Below are 20719 nucleotides of genomic sequence, written 5' to 3' on the forward strand. Positions count from 1 at the left end.
TGTTCCCAGGGGCTGGGAAAACAGGCAGAAGCAACATGGCAGGCCAAGAGAGGAAGGTTTCTGCTCCTAGGAGTAAGGAAAGGTGAAGGTCCCTGAGCACACAACTTCCTGAGGGGCCAGGTCTGGCCACCAGGAACATAGAATTTGGTGTTTGCATCTTCCATCATGGGGGAACCAGTATACACATGAACATACTCTTGGTAAATAAAGAGCACTGCATCCCTGGGGAAGGCCATTCCTCCCTGACAGAAGGAACCTTGCAGAGCCCCAAACATAACCACTCTTTGCAATACAGGGCTGACAGTCCCTATCTTGAAACAAAGGCTTCCAGCATCTTTTAAGCATTACCGAGCTTCGCAGAGGCAACTTACAAAGACTAAAATCAAACAATTAAACTTCCTGTTCAAGCCTCGCTGCTACAGTAGTTTTACTTGGCAGTGTATCACGTGCTGCAGAGAGAGGAGGAGGAGAGAGATTGTGTAAGCAATTCTGAAGGTGCAGCCCGGCCACACAGGGAAAGAAGGCTGGTGCTGTGGGGCCCTGGGAGTCACAGGCAGTGCCTGCAGGGGGTGGAGACAAGGCAGCAGGCCCACCATTAACACCATGCTTCTGGGGATCCTCGTGGTGCTCTTCATCCCCACTGCTGATGTAACAGGTAACAAAAACCCCCCAGATTTCAATCCTTCCCCCTATTTTTTTCTCACTTTGAAGGTCTGGGAAAGGGGAGAGGCAGCATGCTGCAATCAGATCAACTTGATATAACCAAGAGGCCAATTCTTCTCCTGCCAGAAGTATCCCTCCAAGACGTGACCCAAGGGCTTTCTTTTAATTTGACTTCTCTCTAGATCCAGTTAAAAACTGCATGCATAGGTAGAGGGGTGTTTGTTTCACCTACCCCCTGGGCTTTACAAGTTCTGCTCACAAGTGCCTTTTCTTGGGGGCAGCGGGTCTGAGCAGACCTGGTGCCAGCACCTCTCTTGGGGCAGACTCTCCACATCCCCAAATCTACTTCTAAAGCTTTAGGTTCCCCATGGCCTGGCTTGGTGTCATGGGCTCCGATGTTGGCTGCAACAACATCCTCACAGGATTAGCAAATAACTGCTCAAAAGCAGAGTTGCTTACTGAGCTCAAAGATGGAAGGATGGGACTTGCCAAGTTTCTGATTTTTGCATTGTTTAGTAGTTTACCGATACTTACTAGACATCTAGTTTCTTTCTGAAGATCTTCAGGGAAAAAAAAAATCCTTTTGAGATTTTGAAATCCTGAGTCTTAGTGAATCTTCCTGACTCTTCAGTTATTGTGGCTGTGGGTATTTATCTTGGTGTTGGCTTGCTGATGCAGTGTTCCTATGTTCAGACCTAACACGTCTTTCCAATGGGTACGTTTAATGCAAAGCAAGGCAAGGGATGCTGGCTTTTGCTAGGATAATCTCGAGACAGACAATTTTTCAGACTGCTGGCTGTGAACTGTTGTTATTGTGTCTTCTCCAAATATCAGTGTTTTGTATTTTCCAGGGAAGTTACAGATAGGAATAAAAATCTGGTTTCCAGTACAAAATTTTTAACACAGTTAATATCTGAAAAAGTCACTTTTTCTAGCATGAGAGATGCAATTGAATCTATTTTCTCTCATTTCTACATTATTCTTCCATAGTTCTTTTCCTTAGTGAAGGCATTGCAGTTTGTATGACACTGTGATATCCATTTTTTAAGAAATCATAGGGGTTTTTTTCCTCATCCTTTCCCATGTTTATAATCCTGTGTTTGCAATATCATAATTATTTCCACAGCAGGCCCCTGGATTGTCAAAGAAGACACTAATTCCAGGAGAGGATAAGTATCAGCAGTAGGTTAACAGTTCTGAACACATTTCCGTGAGGTGTGAACGGCTTTTAAGCAGTGCTTTTGAATTGCAACAAAATAAATCACAGCGTGAGGTTCTCAGACACAGGCGTTATGCCATGGCTTTATAGACACACATACACTTGCTTTGCATGAAGACCTTGTGTTTCTCCAACAGATTCACCAAGATTGCTCAACCTCTTAAGAGAAGCACATGAGGTCATTTGCTTCTTCATCCTTTCCCCATCCTTCACTCTTAATTTTCAAGATGATTGGTCCTTAGTACATGGAAAACATTAAGGCAGTTCAAAACCCTGCAGGACTTCCTCAAGCCATGAAGTGCACGATAAGCCTCAGGTATTTTGGTTTGGGAAAATCCACAGAATTCATCCTTTTGTTAGATTATACCAGTGGCTGCTGCAGGTTGAGTTTAAATCATAGAAAGGGACTTAAAATACTAGTTCAGTCATTTCCCTTTTGCAGAAGCAAAGTTTACAAAGTTTGTCCTCCTCCCCTTTTTGCTGGCTAAATAATTACCTTGCTGTGGACTGTCAGAGAGGCAGCTACATCAAGTGTCTGGTATTTTGTGAAATAAGTACTATAAGGAGGTTCCCACTGCAGTGTACCACAACTGACCTCATCTTTATACTATCCACATAACCTTCTGGCTTATAGTCTCTGGTGGTTAAAATCAACTTCTAACCTACCCAGATTACCAGAATGCAAAAGATGGATGAGGCAAGGTTAGCCGAGAGTACGATGACATCAACTAATTCCTGTTTTAAAAAAACAAATCACAAACTGCCAAGAAAAACCCCTGTGCTCATACTGGGTTTGATTAAAGCAAGAGTGTCACCTGGGCTTTCTAGAGTACTCCTGCAGTACTTGCAGCAAAGCAGGAAAGAGTCAGAAGGAGAGGATCCCCCCAGCTGCCCATCACACAGCTGGGTGGTCTCAAACCAAAGTAAATGAGAAGGACCCTTGTATCTGGGAAAGAAGAAACATAATTGAACAACAAACCAGCAGCAGCAAAACCAAAATAGCTTTGTTTAGAACATACCTGTATGCCTTTCTGCCTGTGGCTTAAACAAATTCCTTTCATTTTTTTCAGTTAGGTTTTTCCCTATCCCCCCAGGGAGTTAGGTGGGCCATTTCTTTCCTGTGCTTACAGAAAGGCCAACTTATTTTAGATACCTTGCTCTGGAAAATAGCTTCTTGAAGTCAGCTGGCATAAAAAAGGAAGAAGAATACTAAATATCTTAGCAGAATATTTTTTTCCAATAGCTGCTGATGATTCATGAAGAGTTCTGGTGAAAAAAAAACAAACCTCAAAATAGTTATTTTCCATACTTTGCCAAATCTATTTCACTTTCTTGGCAAACAGAAAAAATGAAAAACTTCAATGAAGTTTTGCTTACATCGGGTTCAATGATCAGAGAGTCAGTATTTTGCAGATATTATAGATGGATGGCATTTTGTTTCATGATCCAAAACCCCCTCACATGTGATTACAAGAAATATCCAACACTAGGAATAATCTATAAAAAGCTTAACAAACATTCAGAGATCTTACACACCATTGCATATAAATCCTAAGATCATGAGAAGGCTTGCAGCCTGTGTACACTGACTGAAATGATTTTACATTTTTAAAGTCACTGCTTTATGAAACTGTAAACAATGATTTTTTTCTAACTGGTATTTCCCTGGCTGGGTAAGGCCAATACACAGATATTTATTACTACACAGCATGGCTGAACACAGCTCTGAAGTGGCAAACATAACCCTACTTAGGGGAATGGAAACACCAACTAAATGTTTCAGAGTTTCACCATTTAACAAACCCAAAGTGACACTTATAAGGAAAAACTGTCTCTGTGAAGGCAAGAGCAGCCTCAGCCCATGTTTGCTCAGAATGGGCTAGACCCTACTGAGTGTAGTCAAATCCTATTCAGATCACCCGGGAAGTGAGGGATGTTAGGCATTATTTGTCATCCCCTAGTCATGAAACTAGCACACATTTTAGTGTGACTGACTCTTCAATTCAAAACAACCTCCAAGTCCAGAGGAGGAGGATGACAGCAGGGCTTCTCCAGCATGCCGGTGGGGTAAGCTTGCCTTGCCCCTGTTGGCATTGCAGCCCAACCAATTCCTGTGGTGCTAATGAGTTCTTCCTATAATGAAAGCAAAAATAGCTCATTTAATTTAGATTTGAACTAGCAAAGCCACTTTATGAAAGTAGATTTGGGTGCTTAGCTTCAATCATGTAGGAGCTGTCTTCATTTAATGACCCAAAAATGAGCATTTTCCATTGCTCAGTCTCCATGCCAGCATCAGCAGCATGGAGCTGGGTTATCAAGCCTAGCCTGCAAGACAAGGCAAGCAGATTGGATTATAAATACAAGAGGTGAAAATAAGTTGAAGAAATTTATCATTTTAGGTGGGTGTATCAAAAGAGACTAGTTGCCAGTTAGCACTGTGTCATGACAGGGACATAAATAGTCCAGAGCTGTAATTAAACAGTGGAGTTCAAGGCATGAACTCACAGGTCTAAACATCAGGAATACAGGTTAGCTGATGACAGCAAAGGAGAGGGGGGTAAGTCATTGGGGTCTGCAGAAGAGTCTAAATAGCATCTGAAGGCAGTCCCTCAGGGGTGGGATTTTCAGTGTTCTCTGACTTTCCTCTGGCCACAGAGAAAATATGATCAATAGGCTGAGCAATAAATATCCATTAGTTTTCTCTAAGTACTTGCAATGAAAACAGGCAAGCATTTTTTGACATGTAACGCTTCTGTCTGTTCTGGGACCCTATTTTGGTTGTCAACTGAGACAGAAAAGGTCTCCTCTGAAGATGTATTCAGTCCCTGTGACAATCAGGGCTGTAGTAGTGCACGAATACTGCAAAGCAGTAGAATAACTCTGTCTCATGTGAGAGGTGTCAAATTCTCCTGTGCTGAAGGTGGGAAAATTCTACTGCAGATTTGCAAATTGCCACATAGGCCAAAGATCAATTTTCTGGCCAACAAAAATACGATCAAATACCTTGTCTAAAGCAGTGGAATCCAAACCTCACCCCTAACCAGAATGCCTTATAAGCCTATGTGAGAGTTTTTGTCGGAAAATGCTGATTCAAGGAAACCAAATTGTTTTGCTGAAATGTCTTCATTTTGATGAAAAGTCACCACAAGCACCACCTTGAGTAAAGACTTGCCTTCTCTGTTCTTACTTAGCCACTCTGTCCTAGGATTCAAAGATCCTTGTCTCTTTATGCTGGAAAGCCTGGAAATGTTTTTCTTCATCCAAAGTTTCACAGTATTTTGGTTGCTTGGAACATGGAATTTCAGAGCTATAATGAGCTCTCCTCCACCCCCTCACTAACAATGTTGAGCAAAGAGATGGAAGGAGGATAGGCTACATACAATCTCTCTTTGCTAAAGATAGGCAATAGAGCATTCCCTGTCTCACATCTCCTTCCCCCATTTGAAGCAAGAGCTGGTAAATGAGACTTTCAATAAGAGAATTAACAACTTCAGCAGTTTCACAAGTTCTGCTGGTAACAGGAGAACCTGCTAGCCAAAGGTTGTTTTTACTGCCCACACCCTAGCACTAGTCCTTACCATCTCATGCATCTCTTGTGTTTACTCCCTGGACCACATTCATCCCAAAGGAGTATCCTGCTCAAGAGGCTGGAATACTTCATTTTTTTGTGCAGGCATGAATACAGTAAGCATCATTTGGTCCTAAATATTGTTAAAAACAGTTTTAAACACTAATTTTCTAGGCATTCTGGTTCCAGCCTCCTTCCCACTTCATTTCTCTTACTAGCCTTTTTGAAGTGACTGCCACATGGACTAAGTAGAAAGAATCTATGTTTGCACCACATTTTGAGGACAAGAGGCACAACTGTCACTCTAACAGCCATAGTGGTTCTCAGGGATCTGTAAAAGACTATCCAGACCTCATACTAGCTGAGCTTGCATAAAGACTTAAGCAGTCATATAAAAGCTTTGGCAAGTCTCTAGATTAAGAGCCACAACTCCCCTCCTCTTACTTAGGTGTTATCATTTGAAAAGAAGGGCCTCATTTGTGCAGGATGACTTTTCTTGGAAGAAGCTGTCGTTCTGCATAGTCCTTGCTATGTTTCATTGTTTGGCAGATGATAGCACGGAGGTCTACATGTCAGAAAACATTTCCTGTTTATGTATCAGTCTGGTCAATTAAAATTCAATTATACATTCATGTGACATGCTTTTTTCAGGCTTTTTTCAAGTGCTAAGTGCCAATGCAGTGTCAGATTAGTCAGCTCCTGAGTCCTTTGAGAGATTAAGAATCTACTACAGCTGCTGGCTAAAGAAATTACTTATTTTACATTAAAATGACAGCAGTTCATGCTTTTAGTGTTCATTGTCCAAGATCCAAAACCTTGAAATGGTTCAGCAAATCCACCTGCAAACTCTTCAGGAGTCCTTGAATTAAAAATAAAATGTATAAATAATATTCTCTTATCTGACTGCAGTGTCAATTCATAGTATTTTCACTCAATAATGTTCCCCAGGAAACTGCTGGCTAAGTAAAGGATAGACTAAGAGGGCCTTAGGTATACACACAAGCACACAGGTGCAGACTAGGCTTCTGAGCTCTGATGTTAAATCTTAATCACAGGCCACTGTCTCTGCTAGTGTTCCGACTCTGAAGAAAAACACTCTTGATCTCAGTCTCCCCTAGAGACTGTGTAATATTATTTACATGCAGGTGGATTGCTACAGCAGTAGTTCCTGTGAGAAACTGCTTCTGCAGATGGGTGGTTTTTTACTCCCTGGTAGGGAGTGTCAGCAGGGGAGAGGAGATATGGAGAAGAGTTGCATGGGAGGATGTGGGGTTCTGAAGTCTCATACTATATTTTATAAACAAGTGCTCCTCTCACTTTCTCCCTTCCCTTCCAGAAAACAAGATTTTAGTGGCTCAGCATCCTTTGCTCATTGTAGCTAACCAAACTGCAACTCTAGTTTGCAACTACACATACAATGGGACAGGGAAAGAATTTCGAGCTTCTCTACACAAAGGAACAGACAGTTCAGTTGAAGTTTGCTTTATTTCATGGAATGCAACCAAAATTAGGAGCAATACAACTAAAGAATTCAACTGCCAGGGGGATCATGATAAAGACAAAGTCATCTTCAATCTTTGGAACATGAATGCCAACCAAACTGACATCTACTTCTGCAAAATTGAGGTCATGTATCCACCCCCATATGTCTACAATGAGAAGAGCAACGGGACTGTCATTCATGTGAAAGGTAAGCTGAGAAACCACTGTAGGCCAATATCCTCCCTATACACATTCCCTACATAATGACTGGAGGCAGTTTGTTTCTTTAAAAAAAAGTTAGATTGCCCGGCAAAACTGCATTGCTGCTCTGGACTTCCTGAAGAAGAGATTTTAAAATGATTATTTACAAAAATTACACATTGAAGCAAGAAATAAATAAGCAGAGATTGATGTTTTTAATTTCATGTACTTAAAGTTTTCTTTGCTCTTTCCTTAAAGAGACACCCACCCAAATACAAGAGCCTCAGTCTGCAATGCCTTTGTGGATTCTGGCAACAGTGACTGGAATTCTTGCACTCTACAGTATGCTAATAACTGCAGGTTTTTTAAACTATTGGGTAAGAAACTTGTATTTTCCTTTGCTCTGCGTGCTCTAGTAGTTCATTTCTCAGGCTATACTTGCCATGCTTACCACTAACTCACTGATACCCCTTCAGTACAGGATGACAGCCATGTATGCACATTCATGGTGTACCCCAAAAGAGCTGAAACACCAGATGCTTTCTAGGTGGGTTGTCAGGCCTCTGCAGTAGAATCCTACAGCAGATAATATTGCCACAGTGTTGGCAGTGCCCTGCACACCAACACTACCAGGATGTTGCCTTAGATAGCATGAGTTCTAACATCATTATAGTGCAAGGATTTCATATCACCAGAGCTTCCTACCTCCTCAATGCTTCTCACAGGCAGCTTCTCCAAGCTCTGACTGTTCCTGGTCCTTGCAGCAGTCATCAGACTCCAGAGCCCACCAATCCACTCTTTTATACCACTGCTCTTATTGGCTACAGGTGGGGCCTGTTAAGATCAGGCCTGCTTCTAATCTTTAGTAATTGGTCCAGCTGCAACTCATTGGGGGATAAGATTACCTTCTATACCACCTTCATTTACCCACACTGTATCCCCCTACACCAGGACACCTCTGACAACTGAACCTGTCTGGGAAATCTAGCACTACAAGCATTTCTGGCAAAACCTTATGAGATTATACTGACAGGAGCTCATCTACAATAAAACAATCTATAGGGAGCCCTCAGCCCAGGACCATCTGCACTGGTGTGTTGTGCCTATCCAGCAATTCTCTTGAGCAACCACTATTTCTGGCAGCTTGACTACAAGGGAATAGCAGCACCTGGATCTCAGTAGTCCCTTGTGTGTGCATCAACAGTAAGAAAGCTGAGACAGCCTTATGGCTCATAATTTTTACTTACTAATCTCTTTGGAGAGTTGACTGGCCCAAGTCACATCCAGTTCTCCTCCTGACATGATACAGGGGCAGCAGAAGGACATTTTCGTTGACAAGTCTTAGGACTGTCAAGATCCAATCTTGACAGAGATCTCCAGAGCCAATTTACACTACTTACTCCATGTGAGAAAGACTTGAACATAGAGAACTCAATTCCTTGCACTCTGACTTTCCCCTCTATTTTTGTTGGTTAATAGCAATTTTCAACACAACGATTATGAGGTAGCCTGTATAAAGGGTCCAGAGTCCCTGCCAGGTTAAATGTTGCATGTATACAGAAAGCCACTGTCACTGCTAGCTGAAGCTTAAGATCTGCTAAGTGTTTCACAAAAGGACACTTTCTCAATCTGTGGCTATTTCTAATGGAAAACAATCAAAGGAGGCACTGCCGCAGGAAAATGAAAAGGCCAGTTAAGTGGTTCTTCTTTGTGCCCTATTGTAGAGGCTGACTGAGGAGAGCTGAGAGGATTACTCGAGCAGCTGCTGGTGTTACAGCGCTGTGCTGCTGAGGCTGTGCCGCAGATGAGATGCTATAGTTTCAAATCCATTTACTATCTGAACCGTTTTCTTGGCGCTACATTCATTTGCTGCCTAATGGCTTCACACTTTGCCACTAACACGTCTGCCCCCAGCAAGGGTGACAAGGCTGCACTGCCATGTGTGCTGTTTGCTGCATCATTTTTTACCTGCTGTTATTACTGCTAGTAGTATTCTTCAGATAATATGTATTCTGATTGTGGATGTATTTAGAGTGTTGAATGTAAATACAGCTGCCTAGAAGACACTGTGAATTGTGAAAAAAGGTCCTAATTGTGGTACTCGACAGACGTGGCAAGCCTGATCAGTTCCTGAAAGCAGCTAAAGATTTGTCTATTTTCATACAGTTCTGCCTTCCCTGAAGGAAAACTGCTTTCCATTGCAAAAGCAGCAGTCTTTTATCCTGTAACAGCCCAACAATCACTCATGCTAGCAAAATGTCTTTCTCCCATGCAAAACTACCTCCTAGGTGAATCAGAAATCCTGTATTATGGAGATGAACACAGAGATAAGGCTTTGTATCTAATGCTCTACATGCATCGACTGCATTACATGGTTTAAGCAGTGTGTAATTTACATTTGACCCTTTGCATATATATAACATTAATACTAAAAAGCTTAAAATATTTCAGAGTAACTGCCCCACTCTGCACATACAACATAATTCAGCCATCAGATTTTCTAATGCAAACCTCCTCCAATTCCACAGCATCATATGCATGTATCCTGCAGCATATGCAACTATTTCTGTACATGGGAAGGAAATTTCAGTAAAAAGGAGATCACAAAAGAGGGTATGATCACTATTAAGGAAAAAGCATGGAAGCACTTTACTTACCCCGATCAATAAAGCCTTAAAGCTATGTAAAAAACACCAAGCTTTTGCACAGCCTGCAGCAGTTAGAGGCATTTACAGAAATGCTGCTGTAGCTACATATTTCCTCTGTGAGTTTTAGGCAAATTATTTCACCTGTCTTCTGTTACTCTTATTTCTAAAAGAACTGCTCCTTCCCTTGTCTCACAGGGATATTATAAGCAGGAATCCAACAGTGGAAATAAGATGTTTGAGGCCCAGATTAGGAGACATCAAAGATTAACATCAGCTCTGATTCTTTCACTCCTTGAAGGAAGGTTCAGAACAACATATGCATTGTGTCTTACTGCTGTAAACAGTAGGAAAACCATAGTCTGGGCTGATTTTTCATGCTCTTATTCTGTTTGAGTTAAGCTAATTTCTCTTTACTACCTAATAAATGAGGACAGCCTTCACAGCTCAAACTCTGTTTCTGCTGAATCATTCCACGGATGAGAGAGGCAAGATGACGGTAAGAGGCATCAGTTTGTATCCTTGGTGTGTAGCATTCCTTTACCTGAAGAACTAACACTGTTAATCTCCCACCAGATAAGCTGGATACTTACTTTTAGGTTGGGCAAATTCCATAGATTATTTGATGAGAACATGTGTTCTAATTCTTTTGTAAATGTATTTAAACCTGAAGCCGCCTTACAAAGGTGCCTGCCTCCTTGAACAGGGACCTAGGGCCAGAACTGTCAGCAGTTAACATGAGAGTTTTCACAGTTGTCTTCACCCTTCTCTCACAGCAGAAATCCAAAAAGCATATGTACCATCAGAGTGACTACATGAACATGACCCCCCGGCACCCTCCGTACCAGAAGAACAAGGGTTACCCATCCTATGCGCCAACGCGAGACTACACCGCCTATCGGTCCTGGCAGCCCTGATCCCACGGGAGCCTCTCGTGCTTCTGGGCAGACACTTGCTCTGGGGCATGGAAGGACAATCTCTCATTTTCTCATTGTGTTTGTTGCTATTGATTACAGACACCTACACCACAGCAAGTGTTAACTAAACTTGGATCTACTAAAAGAAAATCCAGACCAACAAACCAATATTAAAAGGGGGGGGGAAGGGGGGAAGTAAAAAAAGAATTTTTCTCCATGATGGCTGAAAATGAGGCCCAACTTGTGTTGAGGGTTGTCAGTGGATAAGATGGAAAGATGGCATCAGACGTCAGAGCTGGTTTCTTCCTAAGACTTGTGGTTTTGCTCAGCTGTTGGAAGAAGCAGAACATCTTATCTTTTCCAATAACTACTACCTTAGATTTAACCTTTTATTTCCTTCCCTGTATGTGTAATCTAATGATTGTTACTGTTAAACCTGGCAAAATGTAAAAAATAATATTTTTTTCTCTGTAAGACAAAGACACAGTTTGAAGTTTAAAACACATGCTTACAAGAAGGAGGAAAAGGTCAGTCAGAAGGCATCCAAGCTATTACGCTATGGAGCAAATGATCTGCCAGGACAAATCAAGCTAATAGAAAACTAGCAAATCTTCAACATGTGAGTCCTTAGGCTGGACACGTTGTAAATGTTCATAAGGACATTTGCACGCATGACCGAGCAACTCCACAGACTGAAAAAGCAAGCAACCTGAAGATGAAATCAAGACAAGTGGGAGAGGAAGAAAGATGTCTTCATCATGAACAACCCCATTTCTTTTTTGTTTGCCTTCTGCATCAAGGGAATGCAAAGTCATATATGAAGCATTAGAAGCAGAGAGCTCAGATTTTGCAAAGATTTTTGCTTTTATTTTTGAATTTGAGATTTCAGAAGGTATTCTCCTGAGTCCTCCTGAAAATTCATGCACATCTTCTGGCACCCAGGTTGTACCAGAGCTCTTTTGAAAATCTGGGTCAAGTTATGAGTAACTAAAGACCACTTAAATTTTTTTCTCATAAGTGTCTGCTTTTTGGGGTGTGAGAGGATTCTTCATTGTCAGCACTGTAAATTGGACATGCAAGTTCTCAGACATCTGCAGGATCTGCTCTGGGCACTTTGAGGAACTTTGTGTTATCTGGAAGTTGCTTTTCTCTCTAAAGATGTTCTTCAGGGCTGCTCCATGCCAGAGCAGAACAAAGTTGTTAGCAAAACATGATCCATTCTTTCAGTCTAATATATTTACAATAACAGGACATCCTAAATTGTAAATGTGGTTGCCTTGGCATAAAATCCCTTTTCATACTGAGGAGACAATGTTTATTTTATAAAGACTGATGAATAAACAATTAAAAAAAAACCACATTCCCATCTTGAAATAAAATTTGGATTAAACAACATTTAATTTCCTTCAAACTAGGATAAGAATATTCTTTCTCTCTTTGAGGAGGCAGGACAAAAGTAGAGATGTGGAAGCATGACAACAATCTACTTTGATGTCTTAAGCCAAGAAAACAACTTTGGCACTTCCAAATTGGAAGTTTTATTTGAGTTTGCTGGCTGGGCCTCAAACCTTCCACTCTGAGTTGTATATCACCATGAACCATGTTCCTGGAGTGTGCTGTGCCACCTCTGAGCAGCATTTATCTGCCCCCTGCCCCAGCCAGGGACAGCAGCATCCTGATGGCAATGGTAAGCAAAGCCCAAGAGGCAGTGCTGGGCCTTCAGCATGAGAATCCAGTGATGAACTCAGCAGGCCCTGAGAGCCTTGGTCTGGTTCAGTTCAGCAAACTTGGTTATGATTGAACCAAGAACTTCAAAACAAAGTCTGATTTATTTCTTCTCCTTTTCCCTCACCACATTCACAAACACTCCAAGGCTGACATTTTTCCACATACAATTTTTACTCTCTTTTCCTGAAAAGCCCTCACTGCACCTTTGTACTGCAGCTGGGGCAGCTAGGAGCACGTGCACAGAGCAGAGGGGAGGGAGCCAGGCAGGACACGTGGGCATTGCTGCATGCTCCCAGCCTGGCCCTCCTTGCTGGCACTGACAGAGGGATGCTAATGCCTTGCCACCTCCCTCCTTACTTGGAGGGGAGATATGAATGATCCTGTGCTGGGGCACCCAGCCACTTCCAGCAGAGAGCAGCAGGCTGAGCACAGCTCTCTGTCAGGGTATGGCACTGGCTCACCAATTTCCAAGCTGTCACAGTGTGACACAATGACATGTATGATCACATGGAAAACCACAACTTCTAGCACAAGTATAAGGTGAGGTGGCAAATGTGCACCAAACCCATGAAACAGAATAGATGTTCTTTGCATAAACTGCATATATACATATTTAGGTATAGATGCATCCATTTCATTGCATCTATATTCCCTAGAGTTTTATTATACTTTTGGCAATCTCCTTTTAAAACTACTAAATAGACACAGTAAATTAAATCTTGAATGAATGCATTAGGCCTGAGGCTAGTCAGAGGAAACTATTGCTTTCTAAAGCAAATATTGATATAATTTGCTTTCCTCCCCCTAACACTTTTGTACTTTCCATATTTAAAACATACTGGTTGCTCCCAGGACATGATACTGGAAAGTAAGACCTGGAACATTTGCAACAAGTATTAATTTGTTCAACTGACCAAAAAGGAAGGGGGATACAGGGAAATATCCTGAAGAGAAAAAATGAGGAGAATTAGGAGATGAGAAGTCCCAGCACTGTGTTAAAATGGACGTTGCTGTTCTATTAAAACTCTATAGGGACATGAATTGCAGACTGTTGGAGATGGGATACCAGTAAATTCCTTTTATCCACCACTGTAAAGGACTAAAATAAAGTGTTTGAAGAGAAGCAAGTCAGTTAAGCCTGGAGTCTGCATATGTGGATCAGCATATTTGACAAGCAGCAATCCTAATTTATTCCATCTGGTTTTAGGCAATGTATAACATGCCAGGACAGTCCTGTCCCTCCCTGGCTCTGCCTTTGGGGTCTATATGCTGTTTATGGGATGATGTAAAAAGAAACCTCCCTCTGCTGCAGCTCTGAACTTGGAAACTGTGCCTCATGGAGGGCAGAGGTAAATCAATAGGGTTTTCTGTCTTACACGTAGCTTTAAATTCAAATGCAAATATAATCCTGCCAAAGAGTGATTTAATTTTTCATCCTCCTTTCCCCCACTTTTGGGTCTCAGTGTCAAATGAATATCTGATCTGCAGTCATCACATCTGAACAGCAATCAACATATGTTGCAAGGGGTCAACCAAGGGTTGTGCAGCTCCAGCCCCCTGCTGCTGATTCCTGTTCTGCACATCTCCAGCACAGCACAATACAACAGCCTGCCTCTTCTTTGCTTCCAGGAACCAAAGCCCTAGAAGGCGAATGCCAAGGAGGTAGCTTGTGTTATCTCTGCAGTCTTGAACCTTCCCCATTGGGGTGGTCAGGCTTACTAAAGCCAAAAGTCCTGGATGTTCCTTCTAGTTTGAATATTCCAAATTCCAATATCATCCTCCTGTATAACATTTTTTCCAAAATGCTTCTTATTTCTTCTGTAGCTATAAATGTGAAGCCTGCATCTCTGCCAAACAATATCATATCTTCCTTCTTTGTGCATCATCTTTTCCCTTTCGTTGCTATTCCAGACTCAGCAGTTCAGGAATCTATCCTATTTGTTAATCTCTAACACCACTGTGCAGCCTTCCACATGTACTCCTTCCTGACTGGTTACTTGCTTCACAAAGACTGTCTTGTATGCCACATTCCTCCTCAGCTTGGGGTAGGGAGTTGCCATAGGAGACTGAAGCCATGTGGTGATTGGATAGGTACATGTTTTCTGTTTGAAGGATTTGGGGGTCTTTCATCCCTTTGATTTTTCCCATCATCTTCAGATTTTCAGTTGTGCCAAACAGCCACGTGGGGATCCCACACACCACATGCTTCCCACGGTGCATTTAATTTCTGTACATTTCATTTCCTGTGCATAGCAGGCTCTTGGCTATTGCCAAGTTCATTATGCCTGCAGACACGCTCTGACAGCAGAAGCAACTTTGGGTACTGATGGTATGTTTGACTAATAAAAACATGGTACAAAAAGCTTGAGTTTTAGGAGCACACAGGCAAAGGCTTCAGTGCTAAAGATCAAATCTTTCCACTTTCAGCAAGGCTTTTGCTGTGTGACTGGAAAATGCATTATGCAAGATGAATCACAGGCCAAGACATAATTTTGTTAGTCACTCCTACTAACCAGAAAACAGGTTAGGGTGTTGAGAACAGGATCAGCTTTGTTAAGGTTCAGTAAAGACTGGGAAAGGCTGAAAACAGCAGTAATTTGTAGCCAAAGTCAGTATCTTTAAGTGGCTGTGAGAAGGAAACAAGCTGCCTATCTTGATGCAAATGGGCTGTTCTTCCCAATTAGGTGCTTTTGTTAGAGCATCACATTACAGTATGCTACTATTCTAGCCTCAAGGGCATGCAGATAGTATGATGCGGCCAATTTGGCTGACAGAGTATTAGGAGGCTGCCAATTTTATATTAACCCATTTGCAAGGAAACAAAAAGTTGAATGATCTCAAATTCACGGTGGGTTTTTTGTTTGTTTGTTTGCTTTTTTCTTTTTCTGACCAGAACTTCAGAATAAAGGCACTGGTTCTTACTTCCTGCCATTCCTGCTGCTGCTGTTGTTGTTGTTGTTTTATTAAAAATTAAATATAACTTTAGGTCACATAAACTTACCAGGAACACTTCAGTTTCATTCATCTGACCATTGAAATGATGAGGAAATTTCAAATGTCACAGTTTTCATAGCCATTGCATCATTATGTGGCTACATCATTCCTTTTCCTTATTGTCTTCTTATTCCTTCAAGGGAACTATTCTGGATTGCATGAAATGTTCTCATGGGTTGGAACAAATCTAGTTTTTCAGATAGGAAAGATTACTACCTAACCAGCAAAATCAAAGAGGCAAGCAAGCAATAAGTAACAGTTCTGTGGAAATTAACGTAGTGGTTTCAATCTGGTAGGAGGATCAAATAGCCAAAATTTTTATAATATCCTTTCCCTCTAAAATAAAGAAGCTTAAGAAATTATACACTAAAGTACCTTAAAAGACAAGAGATCAGGTTGCGAAATTAAGAAATCAAAGGCAGGAAATGCCCGAAGGAAGCTTTCCTATCCAGCCTCCCTTCTGCCCCCTCGTGAGACCGGAGCGGCTCTTTAAGCCCGCTGCATTTCCCCCCGCTGAGCCGAGCCCACGCCGAGCGGGGCCGGCCCCGCTCCCTCGCAGCGCTGCGGGAAGGCTCCGGGAAGGGCCAGAGCAGCCGCTCAGCGGGAGGCAGATTCCGAGAGCAGCTCGAGCCCTTCGCATGGAGGGCTGCAGCAGGGCACAACTGGCAATCAGGCTAGCTTAGATAATAGCTAAATTAGTGCCCGACAGCCTCCTCAGTGCCCCATTAAATTAGATCACTCTGTCGTGAGTCAGAATGAACTAATTTTCCTGCTATGCTCGCTGCCTGTGACAGCCCTTGGGCTACTTTAATCTTCAAACACCAGCGGTCAAGATGAGAGCTGATTTATTTTTTTTCCTCATGAAAATGATTAAGTAGATTGCTCACATTTCTTCCTGGGCTTCTCGATCTTCCCCAGACAAATGAAAACTGGCTGCAGAAAGGAAGTTGTTTATCAGTTTGCATAGCTCATCAGCTCCTGATACTTAGGGACAGAGGCTGAAGTCCAGGGTGGAATGACGCCTTTGGGAGCATTATCCCGTCTTTGTAGCTTTTTCTCTCATTAGCTGATTGTTGAAGTAATGCCAGTGTTTTATCTTAACAACAACAAAAAAGTGTAAGATTATGAAGATACAGAATTGGACAGCAGGGGAATAACCTCTGTCCCTCCTGCAGATACACACAGTTGACACTACTGTGCCCTGTAAGGGAAAAGTTCACCAGTAAGGATGGAAGAAGCAAAAGGGGTTAAAGGAGAAATCACTCTGAAACCTCTTCAGTGAAACTCTGGAAAAGTCCCTCAGGGAATGAAAATGAACAAACCAGCTGCAGGATGTACTACGAAGCTCAGATTTTTGCCTCTCTCTAGCCATACACTAGAAAGAACTCTTAAAAACTCCCTAGTCCTTCTTGCCTCAAGAAGTACTTTTTACTGTTTGGCTGCTCTGCATCGTTGAGACATACACTGCATTGATGGTGAAAGCCAGGTTAGGTCCTGTGTGTGGACTTGGGTACACAGTCGACTCTCAAGAAACTCTTGAGATGAAAGCACAAATTATGTCCAAAGGGCAATGGACAAGCAAACTGTCTTGAAAGGTAGGATGGATGAATGGCTGTCTGCAGGAAAAGGGAAGTTAAGCAACTCCAGAGTTTTCCTCCAGCAACTCGAGAAATGCATTAGTTTGAACTGCAGCTGTAGTGGATTTCCTCCAGTAAAAGCAGATCTTGGAAGGATGAAGTGATTATTTCAGGACATTTAAGTCAAAAATAACCATATATGTGCAAAAAAAGATTTTTAAAATGCCCTTATTTTCACCTTTTCTCTTTTCTGTACTAAATGATTACTTATTTACAAATCCTACATTTAACCTGAAGAATGAATTTTCAAAATCAGCGTTCCTACATTGTCCGTTTTTAAAATTTTTTATTTTTAATTTTTATTAAGGTACTTATGTTGTAGTTCTGCAATCTGATTTCAAACCACTGAGGCAGAGGCAAAATGAGGACCGGGGTATAGGCGAAGTATATATGGATTGCAGCTCAGTCCAGTCACAGCATAGCAGTACCCACATGCTGTAAAAAGACTGCAGGTACAAAGTGGAGTTCAAAGAGTCCACAGGTTACATGAGCAACCTGGTGAAGAAATGTCAGTTAGAAACGAGCAGCAGAAACCAGCTCTATTTTCCTACTGCTGTGGCTTTGCTTGGTGACGATGACATACAAAGATTAAGCCTAACTGCACAAGCTCCAGTTGTTTATCTCCTTTTTTATCATCACCAGTAAGTAGAGGAGATGTGTGGGTGTCACCTGCAAAAAAAAGAGGTTGCATTTCTGAGAGAAAAATATCTGCAGATCCAAAAAGGCAAATGGTCTTGTTTAATTCATGCATATCCACTTTCCTTCCTGTCACTAATCTGCAGCACTGAATTTAGTCCCCTGGATTTCCTTAGCTTTATTATGCTGAGAGAGAGAGCTCATGAGAGAGGGAGACAGAGAGACTTGAGCAATATTAAGCACCCAGAATGACTTCAATCACTGGGGTTATTTGTAAATCACTAAGATAGCCTGGCTCCCAGGGCATGGAGTTTGATTTTGCCTCCCCCCTCCTCCAATCCGCTGAACTATGGAGATTTGCAACAAGAAAAGCTATCTGCTGTGCAATCAGTTTGCAGAATAACATTATGTTTGGTCTGCTATTGATGGATGCTAGCAGGAACTGGAAGCCCTGGGCTCATGACACAAGTTAGGGTCCATGGAGAAGTTGTGGTTTTTCTGTCCTTGCATGTTTATGCCTGTGACAGAATGAACCTCTGTACACAGTTAAACACTGTTTGCTGCATACATTACACAGAAATCACTAGTTAGGAGATTTAAAGGAAAGGCATCTCCTACATTGGATAGTGAGGGGTACTTCACATATGGGCATGTAAACAACTGTACAAAAACAGATGCAAGCTTTGGTCTTTCCTCTCCATTAATATGTATGTATGTAACTATAAAATAAAAAACCCCAAACCAGTGAGCATATGTCTTGAATTGCACATCGAGCACAGTATGCTCACTGTGTCTAAGGTATCTCTAGATTAATAATGTTTGACTTGGCTGTGTGCTGACTTGCCTGGCTCAACTAACCAGCCACTGAAATACAAGGAGTATCAGAAAAATTATAAATTCAGACTATCTGTATTTAGAAGTAAGACTTTGTTACACCTCCATATTTGCTGTATTTTGCTCTAGTCCTGGACTTGAGATATATAGTTATAAGACTTTTATCATTAAGCCCAGTGACAACACTCATAACCATGCCTTTTGTCTGCAGAGCAGAAAGTGGATTCCCTGTGGCTCTACTACAGCTATTCTAATCATCAAAAGTGCATGTTGCACTCTTCTTGTGCCCCAGCTACAGCCCAGGAAAACCAAGGTCTTGAATAACCCTTCTTGCCCCAAGTGCAAAATCTGACATTCACTTTCCCCACTAAACAGAGCTCGTTATAAAAATTAAACTCACTTGTTCTCGATAGCTGCCATAATGAATGCTTGGTCAATAAAGATTAACTCCTTGTTCTTGCCAACCACAAGTTCTTGTGTTCGTTTACTGAGGGAAGGAATCCAGTTGATGTACCATTAGTTGTGCGAGGAAGTTGCACATCTGTGCAACTTGGTGTGGGAGTGTCTTCTTCCCTAATGTAAATGCTGGGTTGCAGTCTGGGTCAACAAACTAATGTTTAGCACTTTTGACTACAGAAGAGCAGATGAAAAATATCAGAACCAAAAATCTGTGAAATTTGAGGGACTGATCAATTCAGTGCTGCCTCTGTTGAATGACATGAGCAGTAGCAGCTGAATAGCACTCTCAGATTCCTTAGGATTGAGTTCACGCTGTAATCTCTCCAAGTTTAGCATCTCATATGCATATAGATTGCAGAGACACGGTAAAATTCTAAAGGATCCAAGACAGTGGGAAAATACAGAGAAACAAAGTCTTTTACTTGCTAAAGGCAAAGTGGTTTTGTGCTGGCAACAGGAAACCAAGAGAGTGCAAAGGATGTTGCGGCTGTTGGAAGGGCCACCACTGTAGTTACTGTGCATACCTGGGTGACTCATCATCCCTGTGACGATGGCTTGCACTCTAATGTCCCTCCTCTCCCAGCTGAAGCTAGCTGGCTCATCCTGCCTGGCCTATCTGTGTTTTATCTCTGCCAGGGTGTCATCTAGAAAGCACCTGGGCTGGCACTAGGATGGACTAGACGCTGGAGCTGTGGCATATATGGAATATACATGTGGCACACACAGGAGTGATGTGCCAGTCCTTCTTTGAGGAGATGAGAAATGGAAAAAGGAACTGAAGGGGGAAGCAGAGGTATGGTGCTTATGCACATGTATGAAGCTCAGCAGTTGTGAGGACAGAAAGCACAGCTGCGACATTCTTCACACTGCTTGTAAACTCCACCCACTGCACCCACCATGGGTACAAGTGCATCTTGTGGGGGACTCCCTGCTCCACAGGAACTAGAGGATAATAATTTCACCACTTGTAAAGTTTTGGGATTGGGATTTTTTTGTAATGAGTTTTCCTATGGTCACACAGTTGACCATCTCTCATAGGCTTTCCATAAGTCAAATTGTCCCCTAGCACTATGGACAGAGAAAGACAACCTCTGGCTATCAGATGACAGGATTGGAAAACATGTTTCCATGAAAAAAGGAATGTCTGCTGCTGTGGGAGTAAAGTAGTAATGCAGCATGGCTGTATACTGTGATAATAGAGTATGGCAAATTGAAGGCAGCAGAAAGTCAAAGATCTGTGTCAGAATTTGTCTGTGCCACCTGACTGGACCCTTGTGAAGGTCATCTGTCCTACTGCTTTTCAGGAAAGATTGGGAATACACCACGTTATACAGCAAGAAGGCAAGTGAAGGTGATGAGTCTGATTTGGGAGCAGGAGCTTCAGACTGACTCACATTTTTTATTCCTCAAGAAGATTGCCAGGGAGAATATTGAGAAGCATCCTTGGCATACATTCCCTCTTCAAACTGTGGAACTTGCTTTGCACGCAAAGGATAAATTAGTCTGCAATTTATTCTTGCACAGATTGCAAGCAAATCCATGTACAGCAAGAATAATGACTGGTGTGTATTTCTTCATCTATTCCTGCAGATGCCCTGTACCTCTGGGTACCTGCTGTCCCTACAATTCAACGACTTGCTGGCCAAGATCACCAGTACTGAGAGGTCATCAGAAAGTCTTGGCAGAAGCAGTGTAATGTAAAGATGACACAGGGAAGCAGATAGGTGAGCTTTGTT

The 20719-nt window shown here is 42.1% G+C and overlaps 1 protein-coding gene across 2 annotated transcripts; it reads left to right on the forward strand.

Moving 5' to 3' along the window:
- Nucleotides 1-491: 491 nt before the first annotated feature.
- CD28 (CD28 molecule) lies at nt 492-12055 on the forward strand. Of its 2 annotated transcripts, none has more exons than XM_059853251.1 (4): nt 492-655; nt 6787-7140; nt 7392-7510; nt 10555-12055. In XM_059853251.1, the coding sequence occupies exons 1-4, from the start codon at nt 604-606 to the stop codon at nt 10693-10695; spliced, it is 666 nt and encodes a 221-aa protein (XP_059709234.1). In that variant the 5' UTR covers nt 492-603; the 3' UTR covers nt 10696-12055. The 2 variants fall into 2 exon arrangements, with proteins under 2 accessions (XP_059709234.1, XP_059709235.1); XM_059853252.1 differs by having other exon boundaries at nt 10558-12055.
- Nucleotides 12056-20719: the final 8664 nt, after the last annotated feature.

The sequence above is a fragment of the Haemorhous mexicanus genome, chromosome 8 (genome assembly GCF_027477595.1).
Source record: "Haemorhous mexicanus isolate bHaeMex1 chromosome 8, bHaeMex1.pri, whole genome shotgun sequence".
Lineage (NCBI taxonomy): Eukaryota > Metazoa > Chordata > Aves > Passeriformes > Fringillidae > Haemorhous > Haemorhous mexicanus.